The sequence below is a fragment of the Sciurus vulgaris genome (genome assembly GCF_902686455.1).
Source record: "Sciurus vulgaris genome assembly, chromosome: 4".
NCBI lineage: Eukaryota > Metazoa > Chordata > Mammalia > Rodentia > Sciuridae > Sciurus > Sciurus vulgaris.
Window position 1 is genome coordinate 122,092,796 of NC_136464.1, and position 15,959 is coordinate 122,108,754.

General features: G+C 34.0%; 1 protein-coding gene across 2 annotated transcripts in view; it reads left to right on the forward strand.

Annotated features, from left to right (window-relative positions):
- The window catches only part of KLHL1 (kelch like family member 1), a 425,106-nt gene that overhangs the window by 396,594 nt on the left and 12,553 nt on the right, over nt 1-15,959 (forward strand). For both annotated transcript variants that reach the window (XM_079135882.1, XM_079135883.1), the window contains one exon: nt 8,376-8,588. In XM_079135882.1, the coding sequence (XP_078992008.1) occupies nt 8,376-8,588 (213 nt within the window). The remainder of the gene's footprint in view (nt 1-8,375; nt 8,589-15,959) is intronic.

Genomic DNA, 15,959 nt, shown 5'->3' on the forward strand with positions numbered 1-15,959 from the left:
TTTCTCACATTTAGCATAGTTGCTTTCAGACTTCTCAGTCTGAAATGAGGAATGCCCTAGATGTAGACCCCATTTTTCTTATCCAGGTTTCATTCTCATCACCTGCCTTACAACCAGTTGAAATTCCAGCCGTACTTGAATGGCTCAGATTCCCTGAACACGCTTTGATTACTCACACATATGTGCCTTTTCATATACTCGTCTTTCTGCCTGGATTCTACCTCCATTTTTTCTTTAACAGTGACTGTGCACTGACCCCTGTCCACCATCCACTTAGTTCCTTTCTTCAGATGTTCTCCTGATCTTTGCTTGCATTTGAAAAACCTCTAGGCCAATAACCTAATATAGCTCTAGTCCCTTATGTGCATTAAATTCCCTGTGGTAAAATCAATACTAATGAGACTCATTTCATAGGCCTTGAAGACATTGTGTCAAGAAATATTACATGTATATTAAGATTTATTCTGCCTAAACCCTGAATGAGAATATTTACAGTATTTCTGATCATCCAAAGCCTAGTTTAGGCTTTGACTTTTCCATGAACCCTTCTGTAATTCACATAATTTAATCTTCCCTTCTTTTGTGTTCACAAGAGACACAATTAATGCTTTTCACTGTAGTATGCCAAAGTCTTGTTTCAGTAGAACTTAAAGAGGTGCTTTTTTCATTGACCAGTTTTCATAGATGAATCTTCATTTTTCTATGGGAAACCATGATGTTACTTACTTTTCAAATTTCACAAACACGTAAAGGTTATGGTAATATATCAAAGAAAATAAATCAAGTCTGCCCTCAGGGAGCTTACATAATATTAGAAGAAATAGGGAATAGCCTCAAAACAAAATGGAAGTTGCAGGTTCTAAGAGGTGGAGAATGGGAGTTGGCAAGAACCATGGAGGAAGAATGATGTGACCGTCCACCAGGTTTTAGGTTGGTGAATTCTACTAAGCTTTGGGATGAGATGAACTTACTTAAATTAATTTGTATACCTACAATTGTCAAGTTCTTTTAGTAAATATTGGGTAATAATTAAAGGTTGATGTGCTTTATCAGGCTTCAGCCCATAACTTTGTTTACCAACCTATGTGTTAAAATGGCAGCAAGTTTCAGGCTGAGTTTGCAACATGTACCAACATTTCTTGGTAAGCAAGAACAAAAGCCATCATACAACCTATTGAAACTCAGTGAAATCCTGCTCACTGGCCTGTCAGGCACTCTAACTAGTACCTTGCATGAAAAGTTTCACTGAAAGGCCAATGCAGAAGTACTATAACATCAAGTTCTAAAAGCTTCCTCATGGATTAAAGAATTTTCCATTGATTAGAAAGCAAAAGACCAGAGTTCTAAATCTAGAGAGTTGTTTCAGAGGTGTTACACGCTACTGGGATTGTGAGATTCTGGCAGCTTTTGTTCTAAGTAATCAAATACAGTGAGTGAAAACATATTTAATATCACACGCTAGTTAACAAAACCTTTGAATATTTAGAAAAGGAAATCAGAAAAAATTCCATAACCACCCCTGGAGTACACATGATTGATAAAATATGCAAAGCGGTAAATAACTTTACTTAGGGTACAGATATAAATAAATTTCAGGGAACAGGACAATGTGAGATCAGTGAATGCTTTCTGGTGAGATAAACTTGCATTTATTAATGAGAGATGAGTAAAAATAACCCTACTTACTTAGTGAAAAGATACCTAGGATAAAGTAAGCACAATCACACAATGGCACATAGGACTGGAAAAGGTCTAGTGCTATGGTAGAAACTTTTACATGTCTTCCAATTCTCATTTACTCTTTTTTATGTGATAACATAAACACCAATTATTACTGACGGATAAGGTCACCTAAAATAAAATTTTCTAACATTTACCAGTTAGATATTACCTTATATCTAGCTTCTAAGAAACTTATGTAAGAAGTAAGTTGTGCAACAACAACAAAAAATTTTTGAAAGGGAAATGTGTGCCCCTTTTTCCACCTCTCCTTCATCCAGCTCTTTGAACCAAGGTTGCGATGGCTATCAGGACAAGAGCATTAGTGCACAAGTCTCCAAGGATTTTTAACATTATTGTACATTTTCCAAGCAAGATATTTTGGCGATTTTTATTCACACCTTATTTCCAAGTTTATTTGTATGTCCAACAGCAATGATAGATGGGGAGATAATGTCTTCTTCAGAGCAGAGAGCAGTTTTGTTCCTTGAATAAAGATAAATAGCCATAATATCTTCTTCAGGACAAAGTTTGAGCAGGTTTGTTGGCAGCCCCCTTTAAAAGATTAGAACTTCCTAAACTAGAGGTTTCTCAAAAGTGAAATAGACTCATTATATGTGCAGTGTTCACCTCAATCTCTCTGTATCACCCTGGAGGGCCTTAGGGGTCAAGGGAAAGCAACATGACCGTGAAACTCATGTTGCCTATTGTACTGTAAGTGATGAAGGCGTTTCTCGACAAGGAGACTGTCTTCTGCCAGCATCTGAAACTATAACTCATTAGCTTGTATAACTTATAGGGTTAAAAATCTCAGAATTTTCACATTTGTGACAGAGTCACACTCTAGAGATAATATAATTAAAAGTATCCTGAGTCTTAACACCTGTAAAGCCACATTATTTTTGTTGTTGTTGCTTGCGGGGGTGGGTCATGGGGATTTAACCCGAGGTAGTCTACCGCTGAGCTATATCCTCAGCACTTTTCTTTTTTAACTTTTTTAATTTATTTATTTATTTTTTTTGAGACAGGGATTCACTAAGTTGCTTAGGGTATCTCTAAGTTACCTAGGCTGGCCTTGAACTTGCAATCCTCCTGTCTCAGCCACTGGGTCACTGGGATTACAGATATACACCACCATGCTGCAGCACAAAGCCTCTTTAATACAGACTTGGACACTGCTTACTGAATATAAGATGTATTTCCTAGAACTGCTGTATAGTTCGTACTAGAATAGCATTATAACTACTAGAGTAGCATTATTTTGGATGGGCAGCTGAGAAGTAGGTATCAGGGCATTGAAACTTGGTGTCAAACTGATCGGTGTGCTGATCAAACATATAAGCTATGAAAAATAGTAGAGAAGACTCACTTCTTGCTATTCTCGGCAGAGTTCTGAAAAAATTTACTTAAGTCAAGGATTTTTTTAACCCCCTCCAGTTCCTAGCATTCAAAGTATATTATATACTGGTCAATATAACAAACCGAACTAGGAACCTAATGATTCCTAAAAATGTTATACTTTTGTCCTTTTCTTATCACCTGAGAATGAAATCACAACTCCATAGCTTGACATAAATCCTCTTTTATTCTCAGTCTAATCTTTTCATCCTACCAGCTGCATCTCTTCCTGTCCATCAATATCACCTCTTCCATCAGAATGACATAGCTGCCAATCTTTATATATCACCTGCCATGACCTTCCATGCCCCTTGTCTTTACACATAAGCTCTCCCTGAAGGTAATGCTTCCTTTTTTTTTTTTCTTTATGTTACAAATTTTTACTCATCTTTCAACTCTAACTTGAAATGTCACCTTTCCTTTCTTGCTATGAAACTGTCAGATGTCACTTCATATATTGTCATAGCATTTACTTCCAGTATCAGACTCCTCTGCCCTTCAGACTCTCAACATCTAATTTGTTGTCTTAGTGAAAGAAAGCAGGGAATCAGTCTAATCTTTGAGGAAATAGACCAAGAATGAGGGAAGATAACCTTAGATAATTTTTATGATAGTTTTTGTGCATATTGGAGAATTCATTCTAACTTCTCAGAGCATATTGTTTCTATGGTCTGGATATTTTTAAAATGTTAAGAATAACTAGAATAATGTCATTATTTATTTTTACTTTATAGTTCTTTTATTGGTTTGCTTGTTTGTACTGGGTATTAAACTCAGAGTGTTCTACCACTGAGTCAAATCTCCAGCCCATTATTTACATTTAAATTTAAAGTTTTGTTTGTGTTTTGAGACAGGATTTCACTAAGTTGCTGAGGCTGGTCTTGAATTTGTGATCCTTATCAGCCTACTGAGTTCTCAGGATTATAGGCATGTGCCACCATCCCTGGCTACCTTCTATTTTAATTAGTCATTTACTATTAGTTTGGATGACAAAGAAGTGGAAAGTAGATAATGTTGGTTGATTCCATATATTCATAAAGTACACAATACATTTTTTTTTCAAATGTTGGAATACATCTCATGTTTTGTTTTGTTTTGTTTTGTTTTGTTTTTATATTGGGGATTGACCTCGGGGACACTTGAACACTGAGTCACATCCCCAGCCCTATTCTGGTATTTTATTTAGAGACAGGCCTCACTGAGTTGCTTAGTGCCTCACTTTTGCTGAGACTGGTTTGAACTTGAGATCCTCCGGCCCCAGCCTCCAGAGCCACTGGATTACAGGCATGTGCCATCATGCCTGGTATATTTCATGGTTTTAATGATGACTTATGAAACACTCCTTAAGGACATTGTTATTGCTTTATATGAATTGCAATTTCTAATTTCTTTTTCAAAGCTCTTTCATTGCAGAAAAGTCCAATATATTATCTACTGTCAATTAAATTTTCTTAGTATTGCTATTTTGTTATTAAAATTATGATAATTACTTTTTTATTGATATGATATACCATATTAAGAATAACATGAAAAGGAAACATATATCAAATGAAACAAACTATCAATAATGTAGTTTATTTAGGTTTTATTAAGTAATTTATAACATAATAGCTCATATTTACCAAGTGCTAGTTTACAAAAAGAACCGTACAATATCATTTCATTTTGACTGAGGCATCACATGAATTTCTTGAACGTATAAGCCCTGTAGCAGTGGATTTTATTAGGGAAGATTCATAATATGTGTAATTAAATCAAAGAAGTCAATGATAAGGTCAGCTGTGAACTTTGCAGAAATATTTCATTTCTATATAAATATATGCTAATGTATGTTATTAGCCAAAAATATGAAAATAGGCTTAATATTTCTGTAAGGTAAGCAATATATTTAATTAATCATCATGTAGTTATTATAGTCTTCAAGCAAAAGAATATGAGATATTTATTAACTCACTGATTCTACCAGCATAATAAGTAGATTTTTCATTGGATGAATTTGGCTTAATGCATAATATCCTAACTAATTTTTATTAAGTGGTTTATTGCTATGCCTAGTTTATTGAAAGTTTTTATTGTGAAACTGTGCTGAATTTTGTGGTATGCTTTCTTTTTGTTTTTGAGAGAGTTATGTGACATTTAGCCTTTATTCTGTTAATATGGTATATGTGTCAATTTAATTGATTTTTGTATATTGAAACATCCTTGAGTCCCAGGTGTAAATCCCACTTGATCATGGTATATAAGCTTTTTAATGTGTTGTAGAAATCAGTTTGCTGACATCGAGGATTTTTTAATCTACATTCATCAGGAATATTGACCTCTAGCTTTCTTTTCTTGCAGTATCTTCCCTGGCCCCATAAAATGTTTGGGAGTGTTCCTTCCTTCTTTTTGGAAGAGTTTGGCAGGATTGGCATTAGTTCTTCCAGTGTGTCAGAGCTTACCAGTGAAACCATCTCTAGTCCTGTATATTCCTTTGTTGGGAGGTTTTGATTACTGTTTCAATCTCCAAAGTCTGAATGGACATATAGCTTACTAATACTAGATTAGATATAGGTCTGTTCAGACTTCCTATTTCTTCATGATTTAGTCTCAGTAGGTCATATGGTATCATTGCTTTTTATATGTATTTTGTTATGTATTTGTTAATATAATTTATCATTTTAAGATAATTTCAGAAAATGAAAATAAGTATGATATGATATACTACAGCATGGAATTATTTTATTATCAATAATAATAAAGGATGAGAAAAGGGTTAACTGCTGGAGGATGATGTTGGCTATAAATTAATCAATTACCCATAAACTTATCTAATCAATAAATAAGAGCCAATACTCTTTTCAAATGAGAGGGAGCTTTTCAAATGGTCTGGCCATACCAGCTCTGGTCTCTAACATGGAGTAGCCCTACTCTTTTATTTATAGACACACAGGGGAAGTGGGACAAGATCAGCAGGAGTTTCTTCTGTGATGGACAGGATAGGGAGGAATTAGGGGAGCTTTTTCTCAGGGAAACCAGACAGGGAACTGTCTGATTCTGCTACATAGGTTGACTTCCCACAATATATGTTAATAAATAGAGCAGTTTAACGTGAACCTCTTCTTTAAAACAATATCAAAAAGAGGTTGATACCATTTTTTATATCTAAATTATTTACCACAGACTGTCTTAGGAGTCTTATAAGAAGACATTTACATAATAATTAAGTTCATGCAAAATACATTTAGTTACCCTTAAAAATACCTCAAGATTAGTATGCTTTCTTTAGTTAGACCTTAAAAGGAACAAATAAATGAGGCCAGATTTCATGAAGTGTCTAGGATGATGAAACTTCTGAGTGAATAATTATTTTGCTTCTGGGCAATTTTGCAAGCTAAATTGTCCAATATTTGTCTTTTTACATGCTCCTATTGGTAAATTTCAACATTATGCAGGATTGAGAGCCAGTATACAACTTGTGAGTAATCAAGTAAAGAGGTATTACATTCATAAAGGAAACACATGGGCAATCAGAAGCATTTTTTATCACAGGCATTATGAGAAATATAAACAGCTTTAAAAAATGTTCCCAGGATTTGAAATCAATTTAAACTATCCTAGAATTACTAAATGATATTAGAGCATGAATTTATAAGTCTATAATCTGAATTATTTTATACACTAATACTTTTTTCAAAGGTATTTATTTTGAAACTGAAAAAAATGTAGAATTAAGACTACATGCCAGGTGCAGTGGTGCACGCCTATAATCCCAGGGGCTTGGGAGGCTGAGGTAGCAGGATCATGAGTTCAAATTCAGCCGCAGCAAATTAGCAAGGCCCTAAGCAACTCAGTGAGACTCTGTCTCTAAATAAAATACAAAAATGGCCTGGGGATGAGACTCAGTGGTTAAGTGCCCCGGGTTAAAAAAAAAAAAGAGTCTTCGACTACATATTAGGCAAAATATTCATAGAAAAGGAAAAATTCTGCAACACACCTCCTCATTAAAACATAAGTAAATCATGCCATTCCTTTACTCTATGGCTTTCTATTTCACTGAGGGAAAATGTCTACATGCACCTGTGTCAGCTGCCATTGACCCTGAACTACATCTCTCACCCCAAATGCCACCACAGCCTCATTCTTCCCTCCAGCCACACGGCCTTCTTTGCTGCTTCTGAAACTTGGCGCTAATTGTTTAGACAGCCTGGAATCCTTTTCCTTCCAGATACTCCTGCACTCATCTCTAATCACTATCATTTTCAAGTTTCTGTGCAAACGTCACCTTCACAGTGAGATCTTATTTAACATTCCAACAATGCCTCCTTTTACCCATTGTATTCCTGACCATGCTTCTGAGGCCTACAGCATTTAGCACCTTCCACAATAGTATATAAGTTTTTATTTTGTATGTCTACTCCTCCCATAAACTCATCCTCACATCAGTAGAAGTTAGGACAGGGAATTTTTTTTCTTATTTTGTTCATAGTTATGTTCACCGAACTCTGCATGGTGTGTGGCACATATATAGGGAAGAAATGGGTAAATAACTGCAACACCACATCTGCCTGTGATGGAAACTTCATGACTATCATGAAACAGGAAAGGACAGTTTCACCCAAATTAGTATTTCAAAATGTTTAAGTGCCAGTTATGAGGTATAGCTTATTTCCTGGGTTCCTATCATACTTCTCATTAATTAAATAACTGTAGCAAAATGAATGTATTCAGTTTCAGCAATATTGAATCAGGCTAACATCATTGCACACTTTTTTTCCTCTGTAAATCTTGTATTTAGCTAAGTGGAGGTGCTAAGAAAGTTGGTTATGACAGTATTTGTTAGGATTATTCTATTTATTTAGGGTCTTATAGTGTGAGAATGGAACATGAAGAGCAGGCATGACTTATATACTTACAAATCAATTCTTCTGATTGGGGTCACTGTCTTTTATCTTCTTCTATATTATAATAATTATTCCTCAATGTTTATTAAGTTTAATTTATTAATACTAATTATCTTGCAATATGCAATTTAAGTCATTCTAAGATTCTAGAAACCATAGAGATTAGAAAATTCATCTAGTACCCTGTGTTTTAGTATAGTAGGTACTGTGGATAAATGTACTCATTTGTAGAATCTTTCACAAACTCTCCATGTAAAATAATGTATTCTAACACGACGAAAGCTCATACTGTCAAATGCATTTTTAGAGAAACTTTTCTGCATTTTGTTATTCAGACTGTGATATTAAATGGTGTTTTTCTGCTTTTGTTTTTAGGTTGTATTCAGTTGGGGGTCGTGATGGCAGTTCCTGTTTGAGTTCAATGGAATACTATGATCCTCATACAAATAAGTGGAACATGTGTGCTCCGATGTGTAAGAGGAGAGGGGGTGTTGGAGTGGCCACATGTGACGGTTTCCTTTATGCAGTAGGCGGCCATGATGCTCCAGCTTCAAACCACTGTTCCCGGCTCCTAGATTATGTAGAAAGGTAAGACCCTTTGGGCATTGCTAAGGTGTAAGAGATAGTGCAAATGATACTGATGCTAATTCTAGTGATTGTGAAAACTGTACTTGAAGAAAAACAAATTCCTTCCCCCCTCCCCTCCCTGTCCCTCCCTCCCTCTCTCTCCTTCCTCTCTCCTCTCTCTCTCTCTCTCTCTCTCTCTCTCTCTCTCTCTTTCTCTCTCTCTCTCTCACACACACACACACACACTCCTTCATTTTCTCATTTTCATGTTTCTTTTTTCCTTTCTTGCTTTCTTCCTTCTTAAAGTCCTAGAAGTTTTGTTCACATGACTCTTAAATAATCTTAAAATTTTTCCTTGATGAATTTTTAAAAGGTTAGCTGAAACAAAGTTTTAAGTAATTTACCAAACCTGAATATTCATTCATTTTTTAAAATATTGAATATTTTATTTATTTGTTTTATTCATCCTGTCTTGTTTTTTCTACCTACCTCTTCAGACTCTCCAAAGACTATTTAGGACTTCTTTGTTTTAAGACACACCCTATTAAATGTAACAGAGTTACTAGAATTATTTTTATTTTTAATACAATCTCAAACTTGATATCCTTCTGCCTCAGTGCCCTGAGTCCCTGCAATTACAGTCGTGTACCACTGTGACCAGCTTCTTTCGACTCTTCCTAAAACTGACCAGGTACACAGAGACCAGAGTGAAAATGTACCTTACCTTCAGGTTTAGTTCAACAATGTACACATTACTGGCTTGGTTATAACTGTTCCCTTTCAGGGCCGTGTCTCATAAGAATTATACCTTATGCAGTAAGGATTTTAGCGTCTTTAGTAAGACTTACAGTGATATATTCTGTTACAGACAGATATATGCTGATCTATGGAGAAATCAAAATATGAAATATGTATCACTTGGAATAAGTAATCCCATTGTACCTTCAAAACTCTCAGTGGTGTAATAGTGTGATGCTACTTGTCTATGGTGCTGTCGCTCTGATTATATATATATATATATATATATATATATATGGAGAGAGAGAGAGAGAGAGAGAGAGAGAGATCCTACTGCAGGTCCCTATGCTCAAAGGAAAAAAGCGAGATACTAGGAAATTGTTCACTGATTCTTAAAGATTCTACTTGCAAGTAATACGATTTTGTTTCTTCATACTTCAATGACAAAGCAGCCATATGACCACAGAAAGCTTCATAAGAGTGGGAAGACAGTATCCTAACTTTCCCGTGGGAGAAGAACAAGATATATTTGGTGGTTACCATTGAAGAGAGGGAAAATTTCCTTTTGATATTAAGAAACTATATCATTTATACTCATGCTTATAAGTGGTCTAGTTAGTAGGAAGAAGATTCAATAACTTTTAAAAATATATATGTATATCATTGATCCCCTGAGGTTCTGTTTATTGGCAAAAGATAGTTTTTGGTAAACAGCCTCTACTCAAATATATGCTTCTCCTTCTATGATATCCATAAATAATGTTAAACAGTATTGCTACTCTGTGAAATGGACTTCAGTTTTATGGCAACATATACGTAGACAAGGACATTAGGCTTAGCATGTTTTCATTAAATATTCCCTAATTTACTGAAATTAGGAACTACAGTTGTTATAGTAAGGATGAAGGTGAGGGTCTAAATAAATAAATTTATATTTTTATATACATAAACATGCAATCATTTATTTTTAATAAATCCAAATAAATTGAAAGGTGATTCACATATTCCTCTGCTAAATTCCTGAGAAAATGAAGGAAAAGCTGAATATGAGGAGGATCCTACTTTTACCTTGAATATCAAAGACAAATACTGCTAATGAAATGATATTTCATCCAAATATTCCCTCTAACTTTACTGGATGATGTATTGAAATGTTGTTTGTGAACAGAGGCATAAATAATTCAGTCTAGGAATATATTTATGATACAAAATTAGATTTAAATAAGCATAGCTATTTTAAGTTATAGGAGTACATTGAGTACACACAGCTTAAGTAATGCAGAAGCACATAGTGTTCTCATGATTCTTGTCCTAATTCATACTACCTGTCAAAGTAATAGCATTCTTGCATGTTCTGTAAACTGTTTTTATATTGATGATTTCACATGTAAATCATCAATAAAAAAGTACTTCATGATGTTTCTGTAGAACTATTTTGCACATATAACGTGAAAAATATTTTAATATATAATCATAGGCAAAACATCACTGGAAATAACAAGTGTAGTGTACAATGCTATGTTTGATAGATAGATGGATCTGTCAAATTTTAATATACTATTTGCATAATATTCTATGCAAATCAAATATATTGTATAATAATGTTGTCAAGCACATTTATATAATACTTAAAAGTTTTACAGTTGCCTGTCATGAAAGCCAAGAACCTCAGATCAGAGCAGGTTGGAAGCCAGGGACTGAATGAGAACAGGGAGTCCAGAATAGTGTACGGAACAGACAAACTTGATTTTGTGACTGAGCCTCACCTTAATGAGAACACGTTGGCTGACAATATTTGTTTCCAAAGTGTGGAGAGAGTTCTAGGAGAATTTAAGCCCATAAAGAAGATGCATTAGACAAAGAACTTTCACACATCTTTTTATTTAGACAGCAATTATTATCTTGTACACATTTTGTACTGTGCCAGAGTTTACGCTGCTTTTTAAGAGACAAGAAACAAATAATCAGAGCTTAATATTCAATAATATTTTAATACTGTGTAATATTTAATATTAGAAAATATTTTATTATATATAATAGCAAATGATATCATTAATAACACTAATTAACTTGCTATGCAATAATACTATTGATTAACAATATTGCAAGCAAAACTGGAATCCAGGCAATAGACCATAAAATGTCCTTAAAAGCATCAGTACCACTGCTGGGTAGTAGTAGATCAGAACCACTTTGCCCTCAGATCTGCATCCCAGTAATGAAGAATGGTAACAGAAGAGTGTCAAGATGATAGGAACTCCCTAAACTCTGTAACACCCAGTTTTGGTCCTTCCAAACTGTTCTCCTGATAGTTGCTAGAGGAATATTTTCATAATTCATATTTGGCCTAAAATAACAATGAAGAATTTTGCTTTGTACTAATCAATATCAATTAAGTTATGCTTATGTCAGTATTTCCACTACAGTTGGTTCCACGTATTGGGAATGACCAAGATTACATCTCCACCTCAATATTTCTGCACTTTGGCACAATCCCTGGTAGAGTAGGCACTCAGTTAACATTTATTGAATCAGACACTAAGGAAAACAGGCCTCAAATTTCCCCCAAGGAAAAATATCTTCAGGTAAACTAAGAGTTATTATATTGATAATATTGCCAGTGAATTGGCAGAGGACATATTGAAAAATGTTATATCATCTGGTTATATGTATCATGATACATCATCTCTACTGTGTACATATATATGATATAGAGTGATACAGAGGGATATGTGTCTCTTTCTGTATGTATATGATAGAGTGAGCAATGAGTGAATGGAAGAATGGAAGGATGGATGGATGTTTGGAAGGAGATAGATAGGTTTTTACTTGATTCTTTTACCAGATTTGCATATGAATGTCTATTTTCATCATCTCTTGCTGGATATCAATGATTATTATATATTTGAGACATTTATTCAATAGACAAGAATTTTTAAGGTAGATGGTGCTTGAAAAACAAAGCAATGGTTCAAATATTAATTCAAAAATATCTTTAAATCTTAACCAATTAACAACTATAAAAGTATTTTATATATTATCATAAATAGAAAACTATTTTTCAAGGTCTATCAAAGTCAAATCCAGTCAGAAAAATTTATCTAAAACAATAGAACTGATTATATTTCTGCAAAGATATAGTTCTTTAGTTTTATTTTGTTCATATCTTTGATAAAATGAAAGGAGCAAAGGCAATATTTGCAGTCATACAAACAGGGATAAACACATTATTCAATTTGTTGTAAAATTCAACTTTAAATTACTACAAACAGCATATAAGGTAAGAATAGGAACATTGGATATTTTCATTTCTTTTTTTATCCTTCTTCATTTCGTCTTTTTTGTTCAAAGTCCAAGAATTGGAACATTTGTAGAATATGAAGAAGTGAAAAAGGAGAGAAAAACTATTTACTCAAATTATTGATGATTTTCTTAATTTTTAAAGAACCATATTAATATATTATTTGTGTTTTGATATATATAGGACCCTAAGTTTTGTTTCTTGTATTTACAAAATATGGGGATTCCATGACAATTTAAGTACTGAGGGGTTCAGCTTTATTAGTGAATGCAATCATTGTTAACTGATACTACAGTTATCCATGATTTAGATGTGATTAGATATCCTCCTGAATGGCTTATGAGGCAAGGGACATTCTTTGAAGTGGTCAGCTGGAGACACTGAGTGCCAGAATGTCCTGGAAAACTCTGTCTAGAATTCTGGCATTATGTTTTTTATCTTTGTAATTTGAGGGAGAAGAACAGTCCTGTGGAAAGGCAGATGTTCATGAATTAAAGAAACATGTCACGTCTATATAAATAGAAGGACATCATCCCTCTTATCAAACTGAAAAATTCATTTTTATTTTGGGAAAGGTTATTTAAAAATGCATAGTTGGAACTCACAGGTGTTCTGTTATATTAATAGACAAAGTAATTATGTAAATAATCTATTGTTTCTCAGTTTGGAATGAGGAGATACTCATTTTAAAAAATGAGATTTAACCAGTATTCATAACTCCTGGGTGTGCTCCTTCTCCTATTGATTGACAATAATTCAAATAATCTGTAATCGTCTACTGCAGAATTGCATCTGAAAGGACTCAAAGAGCTTCTTAGCTTGCTCTTGTTTTCTCTCAAGAAATAAGTCAACAATTCATTTCTCTCTTCTCAACCTAGGAAAGTAGATGTAATTAAACAAGGCATTATTCAAAATAGAATTTTTCATTCATCTTCATACAAAAGGTGACAAATTAACTTTTAAAATATTTTTGTGTAAAAAAATAAACAATGAATACTGAGAGGGAAGCAGAAACCTAGTTTTCTTCTCTTTCTTTCTCAGTTTGTTTGTGTCCATCATATTTTTAAAAGAAGTATCAAGTAATATAGGGAGAACATTAATAAAAACATGAAATATATGGAAAATAAACATGAGAACCTGAAACATGAAAGCCTGAAACACATTATGAATATTGAGTAGAATTATTTTTTTAACACGAGCTAACCTCTTCCTACTTTGTCATAGAGTGGAAGTTGACAGTCAACTCAAAGTTATTTCCCTTCACATGTGACCCTAATTAGCAGGACTTCTGCAGTTGAATCTGAACAGAGAACATGCCCTCAATAACCTGTGTGAGATTCTTGTTGAGAAATATATTCTGATCAGAGAATAATTTATAGACTGAATTTGAAAATAAGAAAGTTTGTTTTGAATGTTTGCAGCCTGATCTTTAAAACATTTAAAACTTTTTTAAAAGATTTCTTAACTTATAAATACAGCAAATTTGTTGTAGATGACATGGAAAATCAAGGAAAAGTTCATAAAGAAATCAAATTCATCAGTTATTATGCAACCCAAATTTATTTAAGTAATCTGGTATCGACATTTTATTTATCTTCTTGTATATTAAGATATACAAGATATACATTATTAAGATATACATTATGGCAAATATTAACATTTGAAAAATATCTCTATTTCTTTATCTCTTTCTTGTATATTAAGATATATAAGATATACATTATTAAGATATACATTATGGCAAATATTAACATTTGAAAAATATCTCTATTTCTTTATCTCTTTCTCCTAATTTACTTTCAGGCCATTTTCTGTAGCATAGCACATAATGAGTACTTAAACTATGGATTGACGCTGGGTGCAGTAGCACTCACCTATAATACCAGTGGCTTGGGAGACTGAGGCAGAGGATTGCAAGTTCAAACCCAGCCTCAGCAACTGAGCGAGATCCTAAGCAATTCAGCAAGACTCTATCTCTACATATAATACAAAAAAGGACTGGGGATGTGACTCAGTGGTTAAGCATTGCTTGGTACAATCCCTGGTACCAAAAAAAAAAAAAAAAAAAAAAAGAAAAGAAAAAAAACTATGAATTGATGCGTATGAAATGTCTCATATATTGGGCCACCCGATCTTAAATTCCATCAGAACTTATGGCATTTTAAAGTGTGGTATGAACCAATAAGATGAGGCTTATTGTTTTTAAAATTTATTTGAATATACCTTAGATAAAGATGTTATTAAACGCTTATTTTTCTGCTTTACAAATATCTTCCCAAGGCTATTTGCTTTAAGTGTGGGTGTTGTATATTTCTTTTAAGACAAAAACGTATGAGAGTTTCTTTCTCTGGTTATATATTTCTGACTACAGAACAATCCCCAGATCTTAGTGGTTTAAAATAACAATTTTATTATCATTCATGATTTCGTGTGTTGACTAATTTCATCTAGGCTGGTCTGCTCAACATGCAGGTTGATGCAATTATCTGGGGTTTGGTGATGGAATATTCCATATTCCATATAATTCTCTCTCAGGACTGACAAGGGTAGCTCTTGTTGGAGAGATCAGCTGACACTTCCACCAGAGAACTTTGGTTCTCTGCCAGGTCTCCTTGTGATTTGAACTTCTCCAGTATGGTGCCTGGAGTTCAAGACAAAGTGATCCAAAAGGAGAGGTCTTGAAGTGGACAAGGGTCCAATACAATGACTAATTAAGCCTTTGCATTATATTTGTTAGTGTCCCATTAGTTGACTCAAGTCACTGTAATGTGGGAATATGCTACACAAAGGCATGACATTAAGAAGCACAGTACAAGCAATCAATAAACATATGAAAAAATGTTCAACATCTCTAGTAATAAGAGAAATGCAAATCAAAACCACCCTAAGATTCCATCTCACCCCAATTAGAATGGCGATTATCAAAAATACAAGCAACAGGTGTTGGCGAGGATGTGGGGAGAAAGGTACACTCATACATTGCTGGTGGGGCTGCAAATTAGTGCAGCCACTCTGGAAAGCAGTGTGGAGATTCCTTAGAAAACTTGGAATGGACCCTCCATTTGACCCAGCTATCCCACTCCTTGGCCTATACCCAAAGGATCTAAAATCAGCATACTACAGAGATACAGCCACATCAGTGTTCATAGCTGCTCAATTCACAATAGCCAGACTATGGAACCAACCTAGATGCCCTTCAATTGATGAGTGGATAAAGAAACTGTGGTATATATACACAATGGAATATTACTCAGCCATAAAGAATGACAAAATTATGGCATTTGCAGGCAAATGGATGAAATTGGAGAATATCATGCTAAGTGAGATAAGCCAATCTCAAAAAGCCAAGGGAC